This window comes from Manacus vitellinus, unplaced genomic scaffold (assembly GCF_001715985.3).
Source record: "Manacus vitellinus isolate BGI_N305 unplaced genomic scaffold, ASM171598v3 scaffold_1_pilon, whole genome shotgun sequence".
Classification (NCBI taxonomy): Eukaryota; Metazoa; Chordata; class Aves; order Passeriformes; family Pipridae; genus Manacus; species Manacus vitellinus.
Genome location: NW_021939396.1, coordinates 34,252,079 through 34,274,988, shown reverse-complemented (window position 1 = coordinate 34,274,988; position 22,910 = coordinate 34,252,079). Strand labels below are relative to the sequence as shown.

Sequence of the window (22,910 nt, the reverse complement as noted above, 5' to 3'; positions counted from 1 at the left end):
CTGTAAATTATTTTTTTTCTGGCTCTTGACTCTGACTGAGATCTCTGGTCTTGGCCCCAGGCCATTGTGTTGGCTCTGCTGAAGCCTCTTGCTTTGTGCCACAGGGAAAAGAGTGAGTAAAGGGCCATGTGGGTGGGAACTTCTTGCTGTCTGAGTCCGCAGATCGAGAAACCATAGACTGAGGAGTATAATTTAGGAGATATCACCTGTGTGGTCCTGTACAGGCTAATGTGGAGAAAGAGATACACCCCCAGTGGGCAATTCAAATCCTCATGTGGCTGAATTACCCTCTGGAGGAGTTTTCAACTTCCCTTTGACTATGTGGGGAGCCCACAGGGGCTAATTTGGATGCCTTAGTTCAGTGCCTGAAGTTATGTGGGATGCATCTGGGTCTTTCCTTCTTTTTCTCTCAGCTTTGTTATTGACAAGAATCTGACAGTAAATAAGTGTTTGCAAAAATGATCTTGGGCAAATGAGTCATTTTAAAGATGGAAATGAGTCATTTTAAGGTGGGTGGGGTTTTGCATACTGCCTGGAGGGCTTTTCTGAGGGCCATCAGCTGAAGACAGATTTTCAAAAGCTAAGCATGTGGGGGGCCTGTTGGTTGGTGTCTTCTTTGTGGATGTGGTCCTGAGTGACAAGTAGGAGCTTGGTGGTGATGAGGGCTTTGGGATATCTGGCCCTTGCTCAGGCACTGGGCCAGCAGCTGGACTCCTGAGTGTCAAGTACTTGGGAACCAGAGTTCCTCTGATGATCTGCCTTTATTTGTAAGAGGCTGCCACAATTTTGAGCAAGGTCACTGCTAACAGGTTTTTCGTCCCGCTGTGTTTAACCCAGGGCCTGTTTGCAGTCTGTGGCTTGCTGACGGGCTGCTACCTCTGCTGCTGTCTCTGCTGCTGCTTCAACTGCTGCTGTGGAAAGTGTAAACCCAAGGCACCCGAGGGGGAACAGCAGGAGTTTTGTGTGTCTCCAGAAGATTTGGAAGAGCAAATTAAGAACGACATGGAAAGAGGTGTGTATTGTAGGGGCTTACTGTGTGGCAAGGCTGTTCAAAACAATCTTTAAAGCCTGCAGTCCAGATGTTCTGCTCGCAGTGCTGAGGCTGCTTCCAGACTTCAGTGGAGATGTGCCAATTCACTCTAGCTAAGACCATGACCCAGTGAACTTCCCAAGTTATGTATTAATGCAAAAATAAAATTATGGCACTAACAGCTAAATATCTCCTGTATCTCTTATGAGAGGCTTAAACATTAAAAGTCTCAGGACTTATCATAAGAGGCGATGTTCACCCTGTAGCCCCCATGCCCACATTGCTTCATATCCTAGATCCTGTACTCACACATTAGGCTCTGCTGGAGTGCTGCTTGTCATATCTGATTGGCCTGAATAAGCTGTCGTTTGGGTTCTATTTATGTAATATTTATCCCTGCCTATGATGGACTAACTGTACCCACTCAAGAAGAGGCTTCAAGAAAAGATGCAATGTTTCCAAGTGTAGTTGCACAGTAACCCAAGAGTTTGCATAGAAGCTGCTGTGGTCCTGCCCCTCTCCCATCCAGCCCTCAAGCTGCTCATTCTCTTCTGCACCGGCAGTAGCAATTCTGCTACTTTACCAGGCCCCAGATCTCAGATAAAATCCAGGTGAGAACTAAGCCTCTCAAAAATGTGTGTAGTTCCTGGCCCATTTAATTCCCTGCTGTGCTCCACGGTGGGACAGGCCAAGCACCAATTCAGGAGCAAGAGTACCCAGACAGGAACATGGACCTGGGGAAGATGTTCACAGTAGGTTACCTTCTTTTCTTGATTTTGCTGCATTCCCTCAGCTACATGTTCAGGTTTTGGCTATACCAAGGAATGATGGTGGTGATTTTCTGATTGGCACTAGTGTGGGTTGCATACTTTGAAAAAACAGCCCTGTCCTAATCTGCTGAAGAGAGGCAGAGTTTTGCCTTCATCTTTAGGGGTAGCAGAAACATCTCGAACTGGTTAGCTGTGTACAAGGTGAGACGTACAATGATTCTTGCTCCAGCAATATGAAGCCAAGGTACCAGGGGAGAGGACCTAGGACACTTTTCAGTTGCAAATTTTTACAAATTTAGGATATCAGGATTATGCTTTTTTATGAGGAAGGACCTAAGCAGTCAGCTCACTCTTTCTCTCTTCCATTGTTTTAGAAGATCTTCTACAGTTATATTCTTACATTTATTATGCTTAAATTAGCACTGCCAGATTGCAAATGTCATGTTCCCTTAGCAGGAAAACATTTTTCCCCCCCAACTTTTCACACAAATTTACCCTTCCATAAATATGTAACAAAACACTTGTAGTAGTTGAAACAAATGCTATTTTTATAACTGTTATGCCAATGCGTGGTGGTGTTTTTAAGTTGCTTTTGCCTAGAGGCATATCAAGGTAAATACAGGCAGCTTAAAAATCGATCATACTTGATCAGTCTCTGCAAAGGCGATAAAAACTATTAGTGAAAACTTTATAATCACAATGCATTATTTGAAACAAATCTAATAAACTCTATGTCTTTCAGCACCTGAAAAGTACAAATCTAAAACTGGTCTTGCTCTTCATGACCCTGTGATACCAAAATCAACTTTGAAGTATGAAGATGGAAGATGTTTAAATTCTGACTTTCTTTTTGTTTCTAATTTGGCAGGTATTTTGCTCTCTCTCAAAATCCAGCACAAAATTCCTCAGTGGCAGAAAAAAAATTGCTGCCTCCTTCTGGCACAAGTACCAGGAGGTATTGGTATTCTTTAACTTTAGGCCACCTTGACATCCCTTTACTTCCACCAAGTCTCACTGAGATACCAACTTAAAAAATAATTTAAAATGTTTAGTGAAGTATCAGTCTGAAAAATTAACACAATGTGGAATTATGGTTTTTAAAGTATTTAAAAAACAATATTAAATATATATGTATATATATTTAATATTATATATTTCTTCAGAAAGAACAAAACTAGGTCTTTGCACCTTCTCTTCTCTTCTCTTCTCTTCTCTTCTCTTCTCTTCTCTTCTCTTCTCTTCTCTTCTCTTCTCTTCTCTTCTCTTCTCTTCTCTTCTCTTCTCTTCTCTTCTCTTCTCTTCTCTTCTCTTCTCTTCTCTTCTCTTCTCTTCTCTTCTCTTCTTCTCTTCTCTTCTCTTCTCTTCTCTTCTCTTCTCTTCTCTTCTCTTCTCTTCTCTTCTCTTCTCTTCTCTTCTCTTCTCTTCTCTTCTCTTCTCTTCTCTCTCTTCTCTTCTCTTCTCTTCTCTTCTCTTCTCTTCTCTTCTCTTCTCTTCTCTTCTCTTCTCTTCTCTTCTCTTCTCTTCTCTTCTCTTCTCTTCTCTTTCTTCTCTTCTCTTCTCTTCTCTTCTCTCTCTTCTCTTCTCTTCTCTTCTCTTCTCTTCTCTTCTCTTCTCTTCTCTTCTCTTCTCTTCTCTTCTCTTCTCTTCTCTTCTCTTCTCTTCTCTTCTCTCTTGCTACATTTTCCTCCCAATCAAAATCAGCACTCCTCAGTAGAGTAGAATTCTCTTTATTTCAAAATTATTAGAAGAGAGCAATGTATCAGTAATAAAAATGAAAACTTTATGACAAGGGTAAGATGAGCATCTTTTCTACAGCTGAAGGGAAAACAGATACTGCATTTAGAAAAAACTGAATGACAACCAGATCAAACTGTACTTCCTCCCTTCCTTCTCCCCCAGCTTTAGGGATGCTGGCCAGAAAGATGCACCTGATTTTTAGAATGGAAAGGATTATGCTTTTCCACCTGATATTTTCAAATGCTGGTCCATAGAAATTAATACTCGTGCCTTCTTTTAGGTAAATAATAGAAATGCTCCTGCATGTAATTCAGAGACAAACTGTAATCACTCCTGCAGCAGATTTCATTTTGGAAGAGGAGATCCTATTAGGATCCAAATTCTTTGCATGCCCTCTGCCCACAGACTGAGCATTCTTGCCAGTAATTAATTTCCTTGCTTCCTGCTGTCCCCAGCATCTATATTATTGCTAACCAGAACTTTTTTGCTAAGGTCAAAATGCTCCAGCTAAGATTTTCAAGCTACGCTTCTCAAGCTAAGGCCACACTTAAAGTTATCCACATATTTTGCAGTCACTCATTGCTTTTCTGAGGACAAAACATCACCATTTCTGATGCTAAAACCCTCAGAGAGCGAGTCCCCAGCAGCTGTTGCTGTGGGAGTGGAGATTTAGACTTCATCTATTGAATCAACACAACGATGATAATTTTCAGTCCCTCACATTTGTCATTAACAAAATTGAGGTTTTTAACAGTTGACTTCATTCCTCAAATTAACATACCATAAAACATAATTATTAGTGAAAAAAAAAAATGTGTGGCCAAAAATGAGTGATCCGTTCCCTAAAATGTCAAAGCAAAGTGAGTTGTCACTGAAATCAACACAATCATGTCAAAGGCATCAGTTCTATTGAAATGCTATTTCTCTAGAGAGAATTTCTAGGGGAACTCATACTCCTCTAGATGAAGGTTTTAGTCAAATATTTTAATCAAATACATATATAGTTTTAGTGCTCAGCTAGTACAATATTTCCCTTGAGAGATTCATTTTAGAGCATGCATTTCCATAGGTAGCATGACCATTAAAACTAAAGAAAATTAGGGGTTTGCAAGCCCTGGCACGCACTTAGCTTACAATGATTTCTTCTCCCAACTATTGATTTGTACTAGAAAACTGTGGCCTAATGTACAATGGAAGACCAACAATTAAATGTTATATTTGTATTATTATATTTTAAACATGAAATTTTTTAGGGTTTCAAATCAAACATGACATTAGAAAGGTGCAAGGTAGGGTAATCTGTGGTGTCATGCCATGATGGTAAGGATGGCCTGTGAAAATACACTGGCAGGGGGAAGTGTCACTTGCTCATCTGCTGCACGGACACATGCAATAGTTCATCACTCTCCCACACACACAGGGCAGGTTGACAGATTTTGCTTCCACTGAAGTTGATGGCAAAATTTTTGTTAACTTTTTGTTGTCCCAGAGGAGGTGGCATTGGAATTTGGATTGCCTTTGTACTTCAGACTGTAATGAGGCACTCAAAGCAGTTTGGCAGGTTTGTTCTCTCCTTTTTGGTTATCGTTGTAAGAACAGTGCAAGGCATTTTACAGAAAATGAATTCTGGGAGAGAAAAAAAAAGAAAAAGAATAAAAGAACCTGAATAACAAAATACTTTCCCAACTCAGAAGCAGTAAGTTTTTATCACCTCATTGACTCCTCCGCACTCCATATGATACAAATGTAGGCGAACAGTGAGCAGAAGCTATCTATAGAAAGCAGTTTAAACTGTGAATTCTTCCTCACCTCCATTCTGCAGCTTGCCATTAGCAGACTATATCTGTACAGTTTATTATCCCTGTTCTGATTAAAAAAAACCCATCATAAATCTTAGAAAGGTGTAAGCAACAAAATGCTTGGTGAGAGTGTCAGCTCAGAATTGTCTGCAGATCAGCGGGAGGCAACACGACAAATTCGCACTGGGTCCTGTTCTCCTGTTGCACACCTGGGTATCACAGCAAAATGTACTGCTAGTCTTTGCCCTCCATCAGCGATCTCCCAGCAAATGAACAACTTGGAGGCAGCAGAGGGTGGGAGGGAGTGCTGCTTAGAAAACCAGAAAATACACAGCAACTTAAAAATGGATTGGAACTGCCAAACTAATACTAGCCTGAGCTGAGCTCGAAGCATTAATTACTCATATACTTTTAGAAGTTATGAAACACGTCTGTCTTTGACCTTGTGTCTAAATATGGAATTGCCCATACAGAGAAGCTGCCTGGCATTTAATCATTCTTGCCTTTCACCTTGACAGAGTCAAAGTTGTTCTACCCCCACTGAGGGGAAGCCGTATGGCATGCAATTAGATTCCTACTCTGGGTTAAGTTACTCCTGTACGTTACATCTTTTGCCCATGATTCATCCCGTCAACTGTCATGTAAACAGGAGGAAATGTCAGATGAGGTTTTATTCTGAACATTCGGTCATTTGGAAAAAAAAGTTATAATTTTTATTCAGTTACTGTGAAGGCTCTGTTAGTATCAAGATATAGATAGTCTAGAATTTTTCATGTGAAACACTTCACTAAGATGGCTGAACTTTTAAAAGTCAGTCTCTGAGACCTGAGCCCCTTCCTCCCCACCAAAAAAATGTGGATTGGAAAGGAGCCCAGGAGAAGGGCAACCAAACCTTGTTTATTATCAGAGGGAACACAACAGCCATCAAGGAACTATGTAAAGACTTCACTTTCCTCCACTCAACTTTCTCCACTCTACAACAAATGCATTTTTACAGATATATTGGAAAAGCAAACACAAAACTGTACAGAATGAGAAAGTACACAGTAGTAAGGATTTAGATAGTGATAATATGAGATTTCGGTAGTTCCAAACTCATTAAAATAGTAATTCTCAGAGTCCTATTGTATATATATTACATAAGACTTCAAATTCAATTTAACATTTTTATTTAACTAGCTGACTTTCAGGATATATGTGATTTCTTCCCTGTCAAGTGTATTACTGCTCATGCATTTTTCCCCTTTTAACTCTCTTCATTCTTTACTGTTAACTTCAAGACTCATTTCTGTCCCATTCTCACAAGCACTGCCAAGGTTAGTGCTTGCTGACTCACAACAGTACTCATTATATTCAGACATTTGCAGGAACAAGCACTTGCTATTGGAACAGGCAGGAACCTTGAGCCTGCAATGTCTGCAAAGCACCAGGTACGGCAAATGTCCAGTTTAACAGCAGCAGCAATAGTCACCCAGAAACCTGCCATTATATGAGGACAAGGAGTAAGAGCATTTGTAGACTCGGTGTGGGCATTGCCACCTCTTCAGTAGCCACACAGCTGTCCATGAAACCAAGACTAAGCTGTAACCAGAACCACAGATGAAATGCTGCAGTGCTAACAAGAAATCTGACTTGGTAGCAAGTGGAGGGTTCTTACATTTTTGTTTGTCCTCCTCCCCAATTTAGATGGAGAAACTCCTATCGTGCTTCAGCCAACTAACGTAACGGAGAAGACGCAACTAATTGGGGACAGCCACCGGAGCTATCGCACAGACTCCTAGAGCAGGAGAGTATGACCTGTTGGTGCTGCTCACTGAGTCTCACAGCAAGAAAAAACACGCGATAAGTTCTGCAGCCTGTGTTTGTAGTTGTCTTTAAGCTAATCAAGAGTAAACTGAGAGTTATTTCCTATCAAGGCAGAATCTTCCTCTAGGCCACTTCCAATAGGTTGATAACCTGCACTGTGCATGGAGATATCTATGGCCAGTACAGAGCTCTACAGACCAGCATGCTGGTCTCTCACGGCATCAAACTGCCAGGCTCAACATGGTCTTTCCCTCTAGTAATATTCCCTTTGGTATAGTTGCTCTTCTCCCTGCCCTTAGCTATAGTTTCACCTCCCAGACACAGTCCCGAGTATCTTTCCAGACACACTGGCTCCACCTCTCCCTGTTCCAGGAACTTTCCTTGCATGCAGCAGTTTTGCTGGATGTGAAACATTCCTGTGAGGGAGCCCAGGAAGTGCTCTTTAGCAGACCTCAGGGGGAAAGTTGGTGGCAAGACAGACAGGGCTCTCCTTCCCAGAGGGGAAGTGCTCTTTGGAAAGCAGCTACTGGCTTGCTGGGACCCAGCTCTGGCAATTATAAACCTGAGCCAGGACAAAGTGCTCGGGAACTCTTCTGCTGGTGGTTACTGTTCAGTTCACTCCAAATCCAGGAGCTTCATTGAGAAGTACACACTGGGTCTGTGTCTTCCCCTGCACAAGCTGAAAACCCATGAGACAGGGGGCAAATGCCACATGGAGAGGAAGGCTGGCCCTGGGCTGCCCCAGACCTTCTCTCCTCTTCTCACAGTCCTGTGGCAAAGGTCCCCCATTTGCTTCCCAGCCAACAGCTTTCTGCCAGCTGGCTTATTCCCCATATCCCTGGTTTCTGGCCCCACTGCCCTGCTGGCACTGGGCTGGGAGCCATCACACCAGTGCAGGCACTGGGGCTGTGGGAGCAGTGAGGACTTGGCAGGGAAGGCAAGCAGCAAAGGACTGAGCGTTCTCCTCACCAGCTCATCGGGGCAAGACTGAATCCTCTCCTCTCCCCTAGGCCCAGGGGCTTTAAGAGTACATGACATGATTTTAAATTAAGAGTTAGAGATGAGGTGTGCGTTTAAGTGTACCACTCCACAAGTCGGTGGAGATATATGTGGGTATAGCTAAATCAAGCACAAAGAAATTAGGCCACTGATTTGTAAGAGCTAAAGGAATAGATCTTAAATTTAGCACTTCACTGATTTGACATAGTAGTTTAAGTCCAAGATTTCTCCTTATTGATCATGTTACATCAGTCATTGTCAGTTCTGTGCATATACTATTTTTGTGTGCTGTGGTCTAAAGGGGGTCGCATGTTCCACTAAATTATACAAACCAGGGAATGTATAACTAGTCAAAAGTGTTATTCCCGTGCTTAGAATTGGATCCCACAGTTGTGAAACATTATTATCTTCCTTCTATTCTCACCTTCCACAGCAAATGTCATCCAGCTGCAGCTAAATATATGGGAAAAGAGTGTTTTTTGTAGCACCAGTTGTAATTCCAAAGTCAAGAAATACTACTTTCAACATTTCTTTAAATGTCCCATAACACATGGACATTTTAAAGGCCATTACTTCCAGTTCAGGTTATATATCTGTTCTCTGAGTGCATGCACTGGGGCCAGCCAATGCTCACATTGCCCTCAGAAATGGCCCTGGTATTCTTCTTCACAAAAGAGGGAAGGTCTTGGCATGGCTGAGGCTGCACACAGGCCCTCACTTCCCTCCTACCCATGGGCTATTCTTGGTCCTCACTTGCACATTGCAAATGATTTTGGGGACCACTCATTGGTACATAAATCCAGATCGCCCTCCTGCACCCTGCACCCACTCGGCGCAAACACATCTTTTGGCTTTCTTCACTATTACCCTTTGCAGGGTGTTTGCTCTGGTGTAAGACCTTATCCCTGAATGAAGGAGTAGGGAGACTATGTAGTATATAACAAATCTGCAAGCAAAGAGATTTCCTAAGTTTCATTGTCTGGGAAAGAAATTCACCGTGAAAATGTCCAAATGTTACGTAGTGACTGTTTCCAGCAGAGAGTTAAAAGAGGCATTGGGAGAAAAGTCTGGTGTAAAGCTACATCAAACTATATGTGGAATCCTTTCCAATGTGAAATCCGTCCCCCTGCTCCCATGAAAGTAATTGGAAATTGCACCTTTGATTTCAACAACAGCTACAGAGCAGGCATAAAGCCAAGGAGGAAAGAGTAAATCCCGTAATAACAAAAGCAACTGGAGAATTTTTTCACATGCAATACCTTCAATGTCCCTCAGGAGCCCACTCTATGGGCCAGAGCCAAAGTTCACTGAAATCAAGGAAATGATCTCCATGGGCTTGAGATGTACCACAAGTCATGTGGTTCTTATTTACACTTTTTAAATGAGAGATTTTTCTTGGGAAAGATTTATGATTTGATCTCACAGTGTGATGCAAAGGTGGACAAGCTGCTGCATGTTTGCAAATCCCTTTTACAGACATAGAGATTTGTACAGAAGAGCCACAATGCATTATCTCAGCTAGCAAAAAAACTCAGAATAAATCAGTGACCAAACCTCTGAGTGGGTTGTCCAGGACTTGCAGCTTAAAGATCTGAGTATCTGAACCCATGGCTTAATATCAAACAGCAAACTTAGTTTTTAGAGTACCAGGGCATTTGCCTCTCTCATTGATGTGAAGATCAGCTGTTCTGAGGACACGTAGAGAAAGGGTAAATCAGGATTTCAGGACTTAGCTTTTCAATGAGATTTTGTTTGCTTTTCAGAAAAATTCCTAGCATGAATATATGCTTACATGATCTGTTTCTGCGTACAGTTCAACTGCACACCCAATAATCTTCTCGAAATGTACAGATCCTCAAATTTTTGCTCTGTTTTGCTACATTTATTTATATGTAAAGAACCATGTATTCTAATCTACCTTGGCTGTCAACCACTCTGACTAATAAAGGTTGTATGTATGAATTTATGTAGCACTCTCTTTACCTTTCCACACTAACAACTTCATTCCGGTAACAGCAAGAGAAGCTGTTGAGACAGCTGTCCAAAATTGTGGCTTTGCAAGTGGCAACTCAGGGTTTCCCCGAAGAGGAACTAAGTCCTGGATTGCAGCATCTGTGCCTACCTATGCAAAGCAGCCAGAGCTATAGCTGCACGTTACAAGTCCTTTATCCAATGCAGAAAGCTTGACTACATAAAAAAAAAATCATCAGTGTGACAAAGTGATGTAATACAGCAGTTTTACAGGTATCAGAGCCTCTATGAAACAATTTCCCCAGTGAAGGGTGTGTGCAGAGAGTGAAACCATGATGCTGCTGAGGACAACAGCAGAAGTCCAGAGACATCCAGCATGTCACTCAGGGGTTTTGCACCAGTCCAAGAGCCAGCACAGAGTGCTAGATAAGTGCTACAAGACAGGAATATTTCTCACTAGGATGGTATCCAGTCTCTGTGACCACAGAAGCCCAAGCATTCGAAAAATGGACAAGGGGCAACTGTTTTGGCTGGATGTATTCTCAAATATCCATCCCTTTTTGTGTTTAGATATTAACACATACCCAGATTCACTCAAAATACCAAACAGAAGAGGCATGATAGAAGATTTAGGCATACCACCATGTAACCAGTTATTTATGTAGTTTGTGCATTTTTCTCCCCACAAGTTTGTGAGATAAGCCACTCTGTTTAATCTGAAAAGCTTCAAATATAATTGTATGCAATTTAATTTCATTACTTACCTTCTATTAGAATGAATACTGGTATTATTTCAGTCAAAAAGACTTACATCTCTGCCTCTTTTTAGAATAAAATCTAAAAGAAATCTAAAGAAAAATTAAGAAGTATACAAAACTGAGTACGGTTAAAATTATTGATTTATTTTTCTGTGTTATCATTCCTGTAGAAAAGATGATGTTCATTGTGCTGTTACAAAGCAGGGTGAAAGACCATAGACGACAGCAACCCCCTTCCTTCCCTCCACAAACTAAAGTCAGCTCAGTCATCACATCCGGCTTCTCCTTTTGCTTTGAGAGATGAACAGGTACAGAGTTTCTTACTAGAGGACTCAGTCCTTTGTGCCAATGTCACCTGTCCCAAGGTTGGGAAGGCAGTAATAATGGTAGCAGACACCTACAAGATAATAGAAAGACACTAGTAAAGACACACAATTTCCCACTAAGTGGGAGAGTTAATACATGCTAATCGTAGAATGGTTTGGGTTGGAAAGGACCTTAAAGATCATCTAGTTCCAACCCCACTTCCATGGGCAGGGATGCACCCACCAGGTTGCTCAGAGCCCAGTCCAACCCAGCCCTGAACGCTTCACTGGGCTGAATCTGAAAACGTTGTGGCAGTATGTAAATATACAGATACAGCCCTATTCTGTAAAAGTGGAGTCTAAACATTCGGAAGAGAGGAGGCTTGGAAAAATGACCCTCAGCATTTCAACATCCTAATTAACTGTGATGAGATAAAGGGATCTCAACAGGTATCCTCCTGCACGGGCTTGCTTTGTCGTTAAGTTGAAGTACGAACAACGTACACCCTGTTTTCCTTTAGAAATTCACGGGGTGTTGGCAGTCCCACATCAGGCGCGGCACTCGCAGTTCCCGCAGGAACAGCCGCTCCCGAGAGTCAGCGAGAGGCTCGGTTTGCAATGAGGCCGGATCCCTTCGAGAGAAACAGCCGTATCTGCAAAACGTCAAAGAGAAGATGTGTAAACGCACTTCGAATAACAGGGCGGGGGGAGGAAAAAAAAAGAAAAATTTGGCGTCTCCTTCGAGCCGGAATCGAACCAGCGACCTAAGGATTCCCGCGGGGCGAACCTCTACAGTCCTCCGCTCTACCAGCTGAGCTATCGAAGGGACCTACCACTCACCCCGCCGCCACACTCTAAGAGCGTAGCCCGGATCGCTCCGCGCATGCGCGGGCTGACGGCTCCCAGGCGGACCTTAGCCTGGGCGGCCTTGCTGGAGCGGCCCTGCTTCAGGCCGGGCCTATGCCAGGCGGGGCCTGTGTCGGGCCTGGGGCGCTGCAGGGGCGCCCTGGGGCCCGGCTGGAGGAGGAGTGTGGGGGGGAGGTGTCCCTCCGGTATTGGGCTATAGAGGTCTGTGGAGACAACAGTGATGCTGTGCGGGGGCCAGTGGCGCAATGGATAACGCGTCTGACTACGGATCAGAAGATTGTAGGTTCGACTCCTGCCTGGCTCGCACTTGCTTTTTCTTACTCTCCGGTCACCGCCCCTAGTAACACACGGGGGGGAGGCTGTTGGTTTTTCATCTGATCTCAGCATCCTGACCTTTCATTTTTATCTTTCACTCTCTCAATCTTCTTTTCTCCTCATCTCATCTCACCATGCTGACTTCATCAGGAACTATAGTGGTAGGACAAGGAGTAATGGGTATTAATTGAAAGAGGGGAAATTCAGGTTAGATATTGGGAAGAAATTCTTCACTTTGAGGCTGGTGAGGCACTGGTACAGGTTGCCCAGAGAAGTTGTGGATGTCTCAACCCTGCCAGTGTTCAAGGCCAGGTTGGATAAGGCCTTGAGCAACTTCATCTAGTCCCAGCCTGGCATGGGGGTTGGGACTAGATGATCTTTAAGGTCCCTTCCAACCCCTTAACATTCTATGATTCTCTGATTTAACCCCATCGGTCCACCCAGCATTTCACTGGAGCATTGCATCTCCCAAAGCAAAACACCATTGTAGGCTTAAACTTTTCAAACCCTTTAGAGATACAGCTTGTCAAATGCTTTAACTGTGCCAGCAACTCAACTTGATTAACACACCAACACATTACATGGGGGAAAATCGTTTGGGCCCAAGCAGAGGAGCAGTGTGCTCGGCATTGGCCCGACACACTATGGTCAGTCTTACAAACCACAGCCAAGAAAACAACCAGGGGTCTCTGAAGGCAGCTACAATACTGCTCTGATGAAGACTGATGGATAATGGTTATTATCCAGTAGCCTTGAAAAGGGCAAGAGCACTCTCGTTGTGCAGTTGAATGAAAAGTGTATGATTTTTGCAACAAAACAAACATTTTTGGTGTCTATAAAGACTATGCATGGTATAAAGAACAGCTTGCATTGTCTAAAGCATTGTATGAAGAACAGAAAGGAGAAGCGAGGAAGGCATCCCCCATGTTTAGATTTGAGAGTAGCCATAGTCATTGACTCATAGAATGGTTTGGTTGAAGGGACCTTTAAAGGCCATCAAGTCCAAACCCCTGCAATGAGCAGGGACTCTTCAACTCGATCAGGCTGCCCAACCTGACCCTGAATGTTTTCAGGGATGGGGCATCTACAGCCTCTCTGGGCAACCTGCTCCAGTATTTCACCAATCCCATTGTAAAAAACTGCTTCCTTATATCCAGCCTAAGCCTACCTCTTCCAGTTTAAAGCCATTGCTCTTTGTCCTATTAGTGCACGCCCTTGTATAAAGTCCCTCTCCAGCTCTTTTTGCAGGCCCCCTTTAGGTACTGGAAGGTGCTCTAAGGTCTCCCTGGAGCCTTGTTTTCTCCAGGGTGAACAATCCCAACTCTCTCACCCTGTCTTCATAGGAGAGATGCTCCAGCCTTCTCATCATCTTCATGTTCCTCCTCTGTACTCTCTCCAATAGGCCCACATCTTTCCTGTGCTGAGAACCCCAGAGCTGGACACACCAGTCTGTGGATTGAGCTCGAGTTTCCTGTAAAAAGTGAATGAATAAATAACTGAGTTACAAATAAATAACTGAGGTAGCTCACTAGTGATCTCAGCATTTGGAATCGGTGTGCCGTACACTGCCGCGAAGGGCGCTGGCGACGGTCACGATGCAAGGGGGCACCAAAAGGAACGCGAGCCAGGCAGGAGTCGAACCTACAATCTTCTGATCCGTAGTCAGACGCGTTATCCATTGCGCCACTGGCCCCCGCACGTGAGGTCGAGCGCGGCTGTCGCCCCCTCATGGAGCGCCCCGAGTCCCGCGCTGGGCCCCTGCTCGATGGGGAGCAGGGGCGCATAGCGCGGGGCTCATCCGGGCGGCGGGGCGCCCCCGGGGGGGGCGGGGCCGGGGGGGGGGGCCCGGGGGGGCCCCCCCCCCTCTTGTGCGGCGCTGGGGCGGGCAGCAGGTCCCTTCGATAGCTCAGCTGGTAGAGCGGAGGACTGTAGAGGTTCACCCGCGGGAATCCTTAGGTCGCTGGTTCGATTCCGGCTCGAAGGAGACGCCAAACTTTTTTCCTCCCCGCTTGGGAATTTTTTGGTCCCTCGGTGAGGAACAGGAGGGCGGCTACGCTACCTCTCAGGCGGACGCTCCTAGAGCCGTTTCGACCATGTATGGTACGAAAGCAAGTCACATCTTTTTTTTTTCTTGGGGCGGGGGGGAAACAAACAAAAAAAAATTACTGCAGAGGTGGCAGCCCCGCGGTAAACATTGAAATCCTTGTTGCAGCGATGCTTTGGGAAGTGCTTAGTTTTTTCTCATCATAATATTCATTATTATTATTATTATTGTTATTATTATATTTAATTATACTAACAGATATTATAATTTAATAAGATTTAATTAATGATATTTTATAATAACCACAGCATTTTTAAGGGAAGGGACCTCTAGAGATCATGTAGTCCAACCTCCCTGCCAAGGCAGGGGTACCTAGAGCAGGTTACACAAGAACGCATCCAGGTGGGTTTTGAATATCTCCAGAGAGGGAGACTCCACCACCTCCCTGGGCAGCCTGTTCCAGTGCTCCGCCACTCTCAATGTAGAGAATTTCTTCCTTGTGTTGAGCTGGAACTTCTTATGTTTTAGTTTATGTTCATTGCTCCTTGTCCTGTCAATGGGCACCACTGAAAAGGGTCTTGCACCATCGTCATGGCACCCACCTTTGAGATATTTATATGCATTAATGAGAACCCCTCTCAATCTAATAATGTATACTTGACATCCTCCTATGTGAAGCCAAAAAAATTAAGCATTTTTATCTCAGTCTTAGCTATTTTTGTTAGATCATCTTTTCCAAGGTAGTCCTTAGTGTGCTAGTTCAACTCTGGACAGTCTCTCCTCATTTCGCATGTTGCTTTCCATGCTGCCAAATAATCCTTACTGATTGTGTTTTCTATGATGCCAGACAATTGTTACGAATGAGGGCTGTGAACATTCTGGCTGATAGGAGTGGAAGAAAGTGCTCCACAGTCTCTTGACTTAGCACAACAGACATGATGTTTGGTCCTTTGGTTGTGCCATAAAGGAGGTTGTTCTAGGAGAACATGGAGCAGAGGGAGAGGGGCCATAGAGGTCCTTTATACAGAAGGGATTTAATGCAGACAGGAGTGGGCTTGCTTAGGATATAGTTAATAAGAAAGCCAGCACTCATACTCTGCTTTCCCCCCCTGTTTTCTATTGTTTCCTTTTTCCTTCAAGTCTTCTTTTCCATTACAGGCACTACATAGGGTGCAGAAAAACATGCTTGGCAACAGCTCCTTGCTTGGAGAAAGTAAACATGTCTGAAAGCATCCAAATCTGTCTGCATAGCAGGGGAAGAATGGAAGTGAAGTTTTCTCCTTCAACAGAACGATGACTGAGTCTTCTCTCCTTGTGACAGCGTTTCTCTGGGGTAGATTTCATATATGAGAGCAAAGAAGACCCACTCTCTGTGGGAATAAATTCAAGTAAGATTATCAGCAGGGAAACAGATTTATGAAACTCAGCAGGAGTCAGACCTGCAAGGTGCTCATCTGTAGTTACATGCTTTGTCCCTGGCTCCAGACACCTCTATATTAATTAGTATGGTTTTGTGTCTGTGTATGGACACACACATAGACACCAACAACAATTTTTTCTCCTTTCTCTTCCACCACAGTGCAGTGCATCCCTCTCAGAAACTGGTTCAGGAGAAATCCAGGCATGAAAAACCTGCCCATCAGAGAATAGAGGCACCAAGGTGAGCAAACATTAAGGAAAGACATTTTCTTAGGTTTCTGTTGTCCGTACATATTTGCTCTCACCAGCCATCAAATCTAAATCCAAAATCTAGAAGTGCACCCCTGTGCCACTCCCCAGTGTGGGTCAGGGCACAGACTCCATTCAGGGCCAAAGATTTACTTTTTTCATAAAATTCACCCCTTCCTATATAAACATCTCTGAACTCCTTTGTTCCTTTTCACTGATTCAGTGGAAACTCTTCTCCTAAATGATAAATACAAAATAAAAACACGCTCAGGGTTTCTTCTGGAGAACAGACCATCTCCTTTCCCCCTCCAGCTCCATCTCTAGGACATTTTTTTCCCCTACCCACCCAGAAAGTATTGACACACATGCATTTCTGTGTAGCAGTGTATGTCCCATAAGGGAGAATGAAGTCCAGGAAAGAAAAATAACAAAACCAAAAATGAAAACCCTCGCAAAATGTAGACACTGATCTCAGGATTTACTTTATGCTAAGCAACTACTGTGCCTCTTGAGGAACAGCCTGTTACATTCATGTGACCGCTTAGTTCAGCTTCCCACTCTTCTGGGACATGCTCATGGATCTAAAAGTACTAAACACTTTTTACTCCAGTAACATCCTATTCAGTGCTTAGATGATTGTGTAGCTTGCGAAATATGTCATTTAGGAGCAAGTTATTAGTGACGGTGACCTGCAAGTACTTAATTATTTCCATATCTGGTCTCCAGTAAGGGCAAATAATGAACTCTGTGTGTACACCCTATTCAATCATTTGTATCGCTTAATAATGAATTATGCCAGAGATTATAAAAACCCCATTCATATGCTGAGCAGGATATGGAGGTACCAATAGAACTTCTTCATTTTAAACCAAGCTTTCCTACTTTTTTCCTCCATCCATGCGCAGTGGAGTGGGACTCTCAGGGCAAACCAGGATTAGGAGATGGGGTGGGACTCTCAGGACAAACCAGTACTAGGAGATGGGGTGAGACTCTCGGAGCAAACCAGGATTAGGAATACGAGTTTTGGACAGCTGACAGCAGGCAAGGAGTGAAAAACTAGCAACAGCGAGCCAGGCAGGAGTCGAACCTACAATCTTCTGATCCGTAGTCAGACGCGTTATCCATTGCGCCACTGGCCCCCAGATGTTGGAGTTTCTAAATGAGAGTGGTCCTGGGTCTCTACTCCAGGGCTCCTGCCTGACCCCAAAGGGAAGACCCTGATTTCCAGTATCACCAAAATGCAGAGGTTGCACAGTGAAAATCCCAGTTTCTGTGTCCAAGCTCCATATCTGATGTCGCTCCACTGTGATTAAGAGCTGTGCAAGTGCAAGCTGAGAACAAGTCACATTGTGTCACCTGCTGCAATATCTGTGCTGAAAGGAAAAAAGAAAAACATCCTATCATCCAGTTCCCAAATTCTGGCAGTTGTCTCATGCCAGACACAATACAGACACAGACAGTTGCTCATGGACTCTGTCATGCCCCTGCCTCTAGCAGCCATTTGGGCCAGCAGAGCCTGCCTATTCCCATGGTGTCTGGAGGAGGAATCCCAGTTGGTGGGAGGAGATGGGATCTGCCACTTCTATGATCCTGTGGCAGATGAGCCTTGTAGCCTTCATCCCATGCTTGGTCCTGCCTCCTTGGAAGGATCCCAGAGCAGACAGACAGGGCCTGCAGGGCTGGAGCAGGCTGTGTGGTGCAGTGCAGAGCTGATCTGTTCAGAGGGAAAAGGGCAACTCTGAAGGCAACAAGATAGCATCAGCACCTCGTCTTCCAGGGAACCCCCACGCCACCGTCACACCAATACCTCTCCCATTACAACGTGCCTGACTCAGTCTGCACGTTGGTTCCTGCCCCAGACTCTGAATTATTCTTGGTCTAGGCCCCATAATTTTTTCCTGCAGCTCAGCTGCCAGAGACAATGCTCTTTTGGACTGCCAGAACAGTCTTTGCCTTTGAATTCATACAAAGCATCACACTGGTACTTCACAAAGGAGACCAGCGTCCCCATGACTGTGGTCTTGGTCACTTGATAGGCTCCCCAAAGGCCACAAGATCCCAGAGCTTGTTTTACAGTTTTTACTCATCAATCACATGCAAAATAAGTTTTGCTTTTCCAGGAACAGCCAGGGATTTATAACATTCTGCATGCAATCTCAGGATTTCTTGGTGATGCTTGCTGCCTGCTTTTCTGAGCCCTTTGATTACCTTACAGCAGTCAAATATGTTGACCCAACATTGATAATAACTTGTGTGTCAGTGAGCTGCAAGCTTCTTTCCAATGGTATCCTTTGATTGCTGTTTGATTTCTGGTATGACACCTGTCTATTCAGGCTTTCATAAGCAGGTCTGTACCAGAGAGAGACAGGACACTGGAAACAAACTGCATATTTAGCCCTAGTTTCATTAGGCAAATGAAAAACAAAACAAAGCAGTTAAGCAGTGCTGAACATTAGGTAGCATGGAAAAACATGAATAGCTCTTTTTTTCATTCCTTAGAAGTAGGATGGGATTCATGCAACCTGCTGCCAGGGAAAATGCCGGGAGCTGTTGGAGACAGACATTAATCACTGTAACCCTATTTGAACATGCATTGCTACTGTGCTTCCCTCAGCAGTGGTGATTTTACCTGACTATATGTGATAAGTGATGGCTTTTGGCTTGATTTGCTTGTGAGTGCTTCTTCAAGTCATGGACTATCCTGTGGGGTACTGAAGATATTATGTTTTGGATAACAATCAAGATGTTGAGGATGAAGTTTGAAAGGAGGATGAGCCTGTTTAGCATCTCCTTGCTACAAAGTAAAGAGGTCCCACTTCTCCTCCCCTCTTCTCCACTGCCCTCAACTACACAACTTGCCTCGTCCTTGCTCTGGCAGTCGATGGTCACTGCAGGTACCTGAGTTAACTTGATAATCCAGTAAAAAAGCGGGTAATTTTCCAAGGGTCAGCCAGGTGAATCAGCTCAGGTGGTGTGCAAATGAGGGGACCAGACCTTGCAGCCAGGGCCAGCACAAGGGGAGGTGAGAGGCCCAGGCTGCCCCATCCTGCTGGCCAGGGCAGCTCAGCCTCCTACAGGTGCTTGCCCAGCTGCAGCCTGGAGGAGGAGTGTTGTGCTGAGATGATGAAGCAGAAGACTTGGAGTGGGAGCCAGGTGTGAGAAGCGGGGAAGGTATCCAGTAGATGTGAGGTAGAGCCACTGTCTGCCTCCAGACAGCTCACTTCAGACCTGTTATTTCCATCATGTTTTCATTCTCATTCTTGCTCACTTTAGCTTTTGCAGGTGCAGGTAGGGTGGGTAGTGAATATGAGGCCAAATTCCTCCTGATTGCCTCAGGCTGGTGCAGAGGGGTAAGCACTGAGGGAAGCAGCTCCTTCATAAGCAGCGACTTACAAACAGTTCTTGTTTTGCAGATGGGTTCTGGGGTTTTTCCCCTGAGTTAGTAATGAAAAACCACAAAGTGAATGAAAGGAGGTAAGCATGTCCATGTTGTATGCTGGTGGGCATACAACAACAGGAAGAATGTAATTGCAAACAGGAGTTCACATGGGTGGAGGTGGTGCTTTTTCTAGTTGGGCATCTTGGACTTGCACCTATTCCTCCTGTTGGCAGCCAGAGAGATGATCAGGCAGGATAGAGGGCTGCCATGTATTAGCTTAGAGGTCCCAGGGATGTTACCCCTACTGTGATGATGGGATGAAGGATGTTGTTAGAAAAGAGTAGTCTCTCAGATTTCCGTGCACTTCTAACAGAATGCTCTGAGCAAACAAGGCCACTCCATTTTGCCTAATGGAGCACGTACAGCATTCAAACATAGCTGTGCTGTGGTGCCTGGCAATTTGGAAAGCAGAACCCAATGAGATGGGTCCTGCTTGAACCAAGGAGAGATCTGCAGCCAAGACTAATAATTTGAGACAAAGGCTTGGTCAAACATCAAACCATCCTAAGGCCTGGAGGAAGCTGGAGCCAGAGCTAGAAAATCAGGCTAGTGGCCCAGGGAGGGAATGAATACAGTTAAAAGCTAGACATGAGAAGGGGTAATACATCTCTAAGAGATGCTTTCTCCTTATCCTGATTATTGGCTGTCCAGGAGGGGGCGGGGGGCTTTAGCTGAAGGAAGGCATATTGCTTTGCATATTTGCACACAATACTTTGGACGTTATGGAGAACAAGCTGGCAATCCAGAGTGCTTCTAAGGTGCCCCAAGCTCTACGTGGAGTTTTACCACATCCTTTGGCAAGTAACAAGTCATTAGTATCCAATTACACTGAAATCATACTTAATAGAAGACAGGTTAAGACAAAAAGCAAATAAAAACATATACTCACAGTTGCCAAGACAGATAAACATATAAAAGAGGTAGGTGGGGAAATGAGAGAAAACCAGGCTTCAGTTACTGGCTTTGAAGATTAAATCAGCAAGGCTATTCCCTCATATCCAGGCATTTTGCCGCAGGCTCTCCTGACACAGTGAGGAGCAAAGAGCCTATCTTACTCCACACCTTACACCTCAGGCTGTGTTGACCAAGAAGTTTTTCCTTGTGGGGGAACAAAGGACCTCTCACGTCCTCCTAAAATTTTTCTCCTAAAACTCCAAATTCTTCCAATCCTGGGAGGTTCACCACCTTAGTATGGAGCTCCTCCTATTTCTTCCCTATTCAGGAGACAGGATGGCCTTTCCTCTTGGCAAAAATAAGAATGATTTCATTCCTTTAGCATTACCTGGCCAGCTAACAATACCTTGGCTCAAGTGCTAAACAAGAGTGCTGTCATGGGAAAGGCGCTGGTTCAGTTTGTGATGTCTCAATGCCATCATTTTCTTTTTATCTTTTTTTTAATTTTTTTTTTCTGTAAAAATGTAAACATCTCTTCTTTGCCCTGCCTGCTATTAATTTTCTGCTGGGCATACAAAAAAGTGTGTGTTCCTAGTCAGGATTGGTTTGGAGGGGATATGTTGTTTCAACCTAGTGCTGGGAATAGAATGAAGGGGAGCCAGTTCCTGCCTGGTCAAGCAGAGGCTTCTCCTTCCTTGGTTAATGGGACTTGTCTTTTCAGGGGGAGGGTAAGACAGTCTGCTCCATTCATGAAAGAGGATAAAGGAGATGAAGGTTGTGGGAAGGAGGAGAAGCAGGTTTCTGCGGTGCAGTGAAGTAGTAGAGGGGGTGGAGGTATTGTGCTGAGCTCAAGAAATCACTTTTAAAGGACTTTTTCAATGCAGAGGACATCCTGAGACTTACCACTGTACAGGCACATGCATTCTCCTTTTTTACCCTGTTGTGTCTTTTTTGCTTTGCATCTTCCTGTTACCTCTGCAAATGTCCTCCTGCCAGTTTTACAAAGTGGCCTCACGTAGGGACCTCACAGAGATGTCCATTGTCTGGCTGGCAGCACAGTTTCCTGCCTAAGCTGGGAGGAAATGGTCCAGTGTCTTTCTTCCCTCCTGCGTGGCTTCTACAGCCTTTAGGACTGAGGGAGGAGTGGAGTCCACACCAGGCCAGGGCTGGAGAGCAGAGGCACTGATCCCACTGCCTCCCACATGCTGGAGAGTCATGCTTCCCTGAGAAAGCTGTAAACCATTGAATCACATGGAATCAATTAGGTTGGAGAAGACCTCTGAGATCATCAAGTCCAGCCTATGACTGAACACCACCATGTCAACTAAACCATGGCACTAAGTGCCACATCCAGTCTTGCCTTAAACACCTCCAGGGAAGGTGACTTCACCACCTCCCTGGACAGTCCATTCCAATGTCTAGTCACCCTTTCTGTGAAAAAATTCTTTCTAATGTCCAACCTAAACCTCCCCTGGTGCACCTTAAGACCATGTCCTCCTGTATTGTCACTAGCTGACTGGGAGAAGAGACCGACCCCCACCTGGCTACAACCTCTTTTCAGACAATTGTAGAGAGTGGTAAGGTCATTCCTGAGCCTCCTCTTCTCCAGGCTAAACAACTCCAGCTTCCTCAGCTACCCTTCACAGGATATACTCCAGACCTTTCAACAGCTTCGTTGCCCTTCTCTGGACAACATGAGGGACAGGATGAAAATGAGAACACCAAGATGGAAAAAGGTGGAGCTTCCTGCTCTGCACATGGGTCTCTTCAGATTCTCTGTTTTTAAATTTCCAGCTTGGTGTATCTTGTGAGGTCAGGTATAAAGAGCATTATTAATGTGGGAACACATTAAGAAGTCACGAGAGAAAGGATGAGAGAGTTGTCACCTTCTTCCTGCCTGACTAGGTGACACCTGGTTCATTAAAGAAACATACTTCCCTGAAAGTGAAGGATAGGTGACTTCAGTTCTGGAAATGAGCAGCCCATCTGAATACATTCCAGGAACCCAAGGAATTGGCTATGAGACCTGAGATACCAAGAGCACCCTAATGAATGCAACATGAGATACGACATGCAGAGGAAGCTTCTAAGGAAGCATTGCACCTTCTCAGGGTGATCACCTCCACAGCTGGTGATGTGTGAGAGATCTTGCCAGTTCAGATGAGCAAGGATAGAAACCTGTGTAGTTTTTGTAAGTATTCTGTAAATATAATCTATTTTGGATGGATATTAATGGATTTTTTCATGGCTAAATTATTTTATTTGAATTTTTTTACTTCATCTCTTCTGGTTTAAGTGGGATTTCAGTGCTACTGATTGCCCATTTACATTGCTTGCTGAAGTTTACAATGAACTATTATCCTGTGGCCACCTAGCTCATGTCAGGCTCCTTGGCATGTTTTCTCTGGAGTACTAAAATTAGTGATAGCCATGCCTGCCCCATTTTGGCTGCAGGAATGTGGTCCCTGGTGAGTACCTCTGGTGGAGGTCAGGGATGGGAGAGGCATC

At 44.4% G+C, this 22,910-nt stretch overlaps 1 protein-coding gene and 5 non-coding genes across 6 annotated transcripts in view; 3 read left to right on the top strand and 3 right to left on the bottom strand.

The window, feature by feature from the left end:
- The window catches only part of DNAJC5B (DnaJ heat shock protein family (Hsp40) member C5 beta), a 32,153-nt gene extending 25,036 nt beyond the window's left edge, over positions 1 to 7,117 (top strand). The window contains exons 3-4 of the mRNA XM_029959409.1: positions 838 to 1,012; positions 7,023 to 7,117. Of these exons, the coding sequence (XP_029815269.1) occupies positions 838 to 1,012; positions 7,023 to 7,117 (270 nt within the window). The remainder of the gene's footprint in view (positions 1 to 837; positions 1,013 to 7,022) is intronic.
- Positions 7,118 to 11,911: 4,794 nt separating this feature from the next.
- On the bottom strand, positions 11,912 to 12,001 carry TRNAY-GUA. Its single transcript is given in 2 exon segments — positions 11,912 to 11,947; positions 11,965 to 12,001. It is a non-coding gene; the product is annotated as a tRNA-Tyr (tRNA).
- A 272-nt stretch (positions 12,002 to 12,273) lies between these two features.
- TRNAR-ACG lies at positions 12,274 to 12,346 on the top strand. The gene has a single exon. It is a non-coding gene; the product is annotated as a tRNA-Arg (tRNA).
- Positions 12,347 to 13,977: 1,631 nt separating this feature from the next.
- On the bottom strand, positions 13,978 to 14,050 carry TRNAR-ACG. Its single transcript has one exon. It is a non-coding gene; the product is annotated as a tRNA-Arg (tRNA).
- Positions 14,051 to 14,252: 202 nt separating this feature from the next.
- TRNAY-GUA lies at positions 14,253 to 14,341 on the top strand. Its single transcript is given in 2 exon segments — positions 14,253 to 14,289; positions 14,306 to 14,341. It is a non-coding gene; the product is annotated as a tRNA-Tyr (tRNA).
- Positions 14,342 to 17,135: 2,794 nt separating this feature from the next.
- On the bottom strand, positions 17,136 to 17,208 carry TRNAR-ACG. Its single transcript has one exon. It is a non-coding gene; the product is annotated as a tRNA-Arg (tRNA).
- Between the last annotated feature and the right edge of the window lie 5,702 nt (positions 17,209 to 22,910).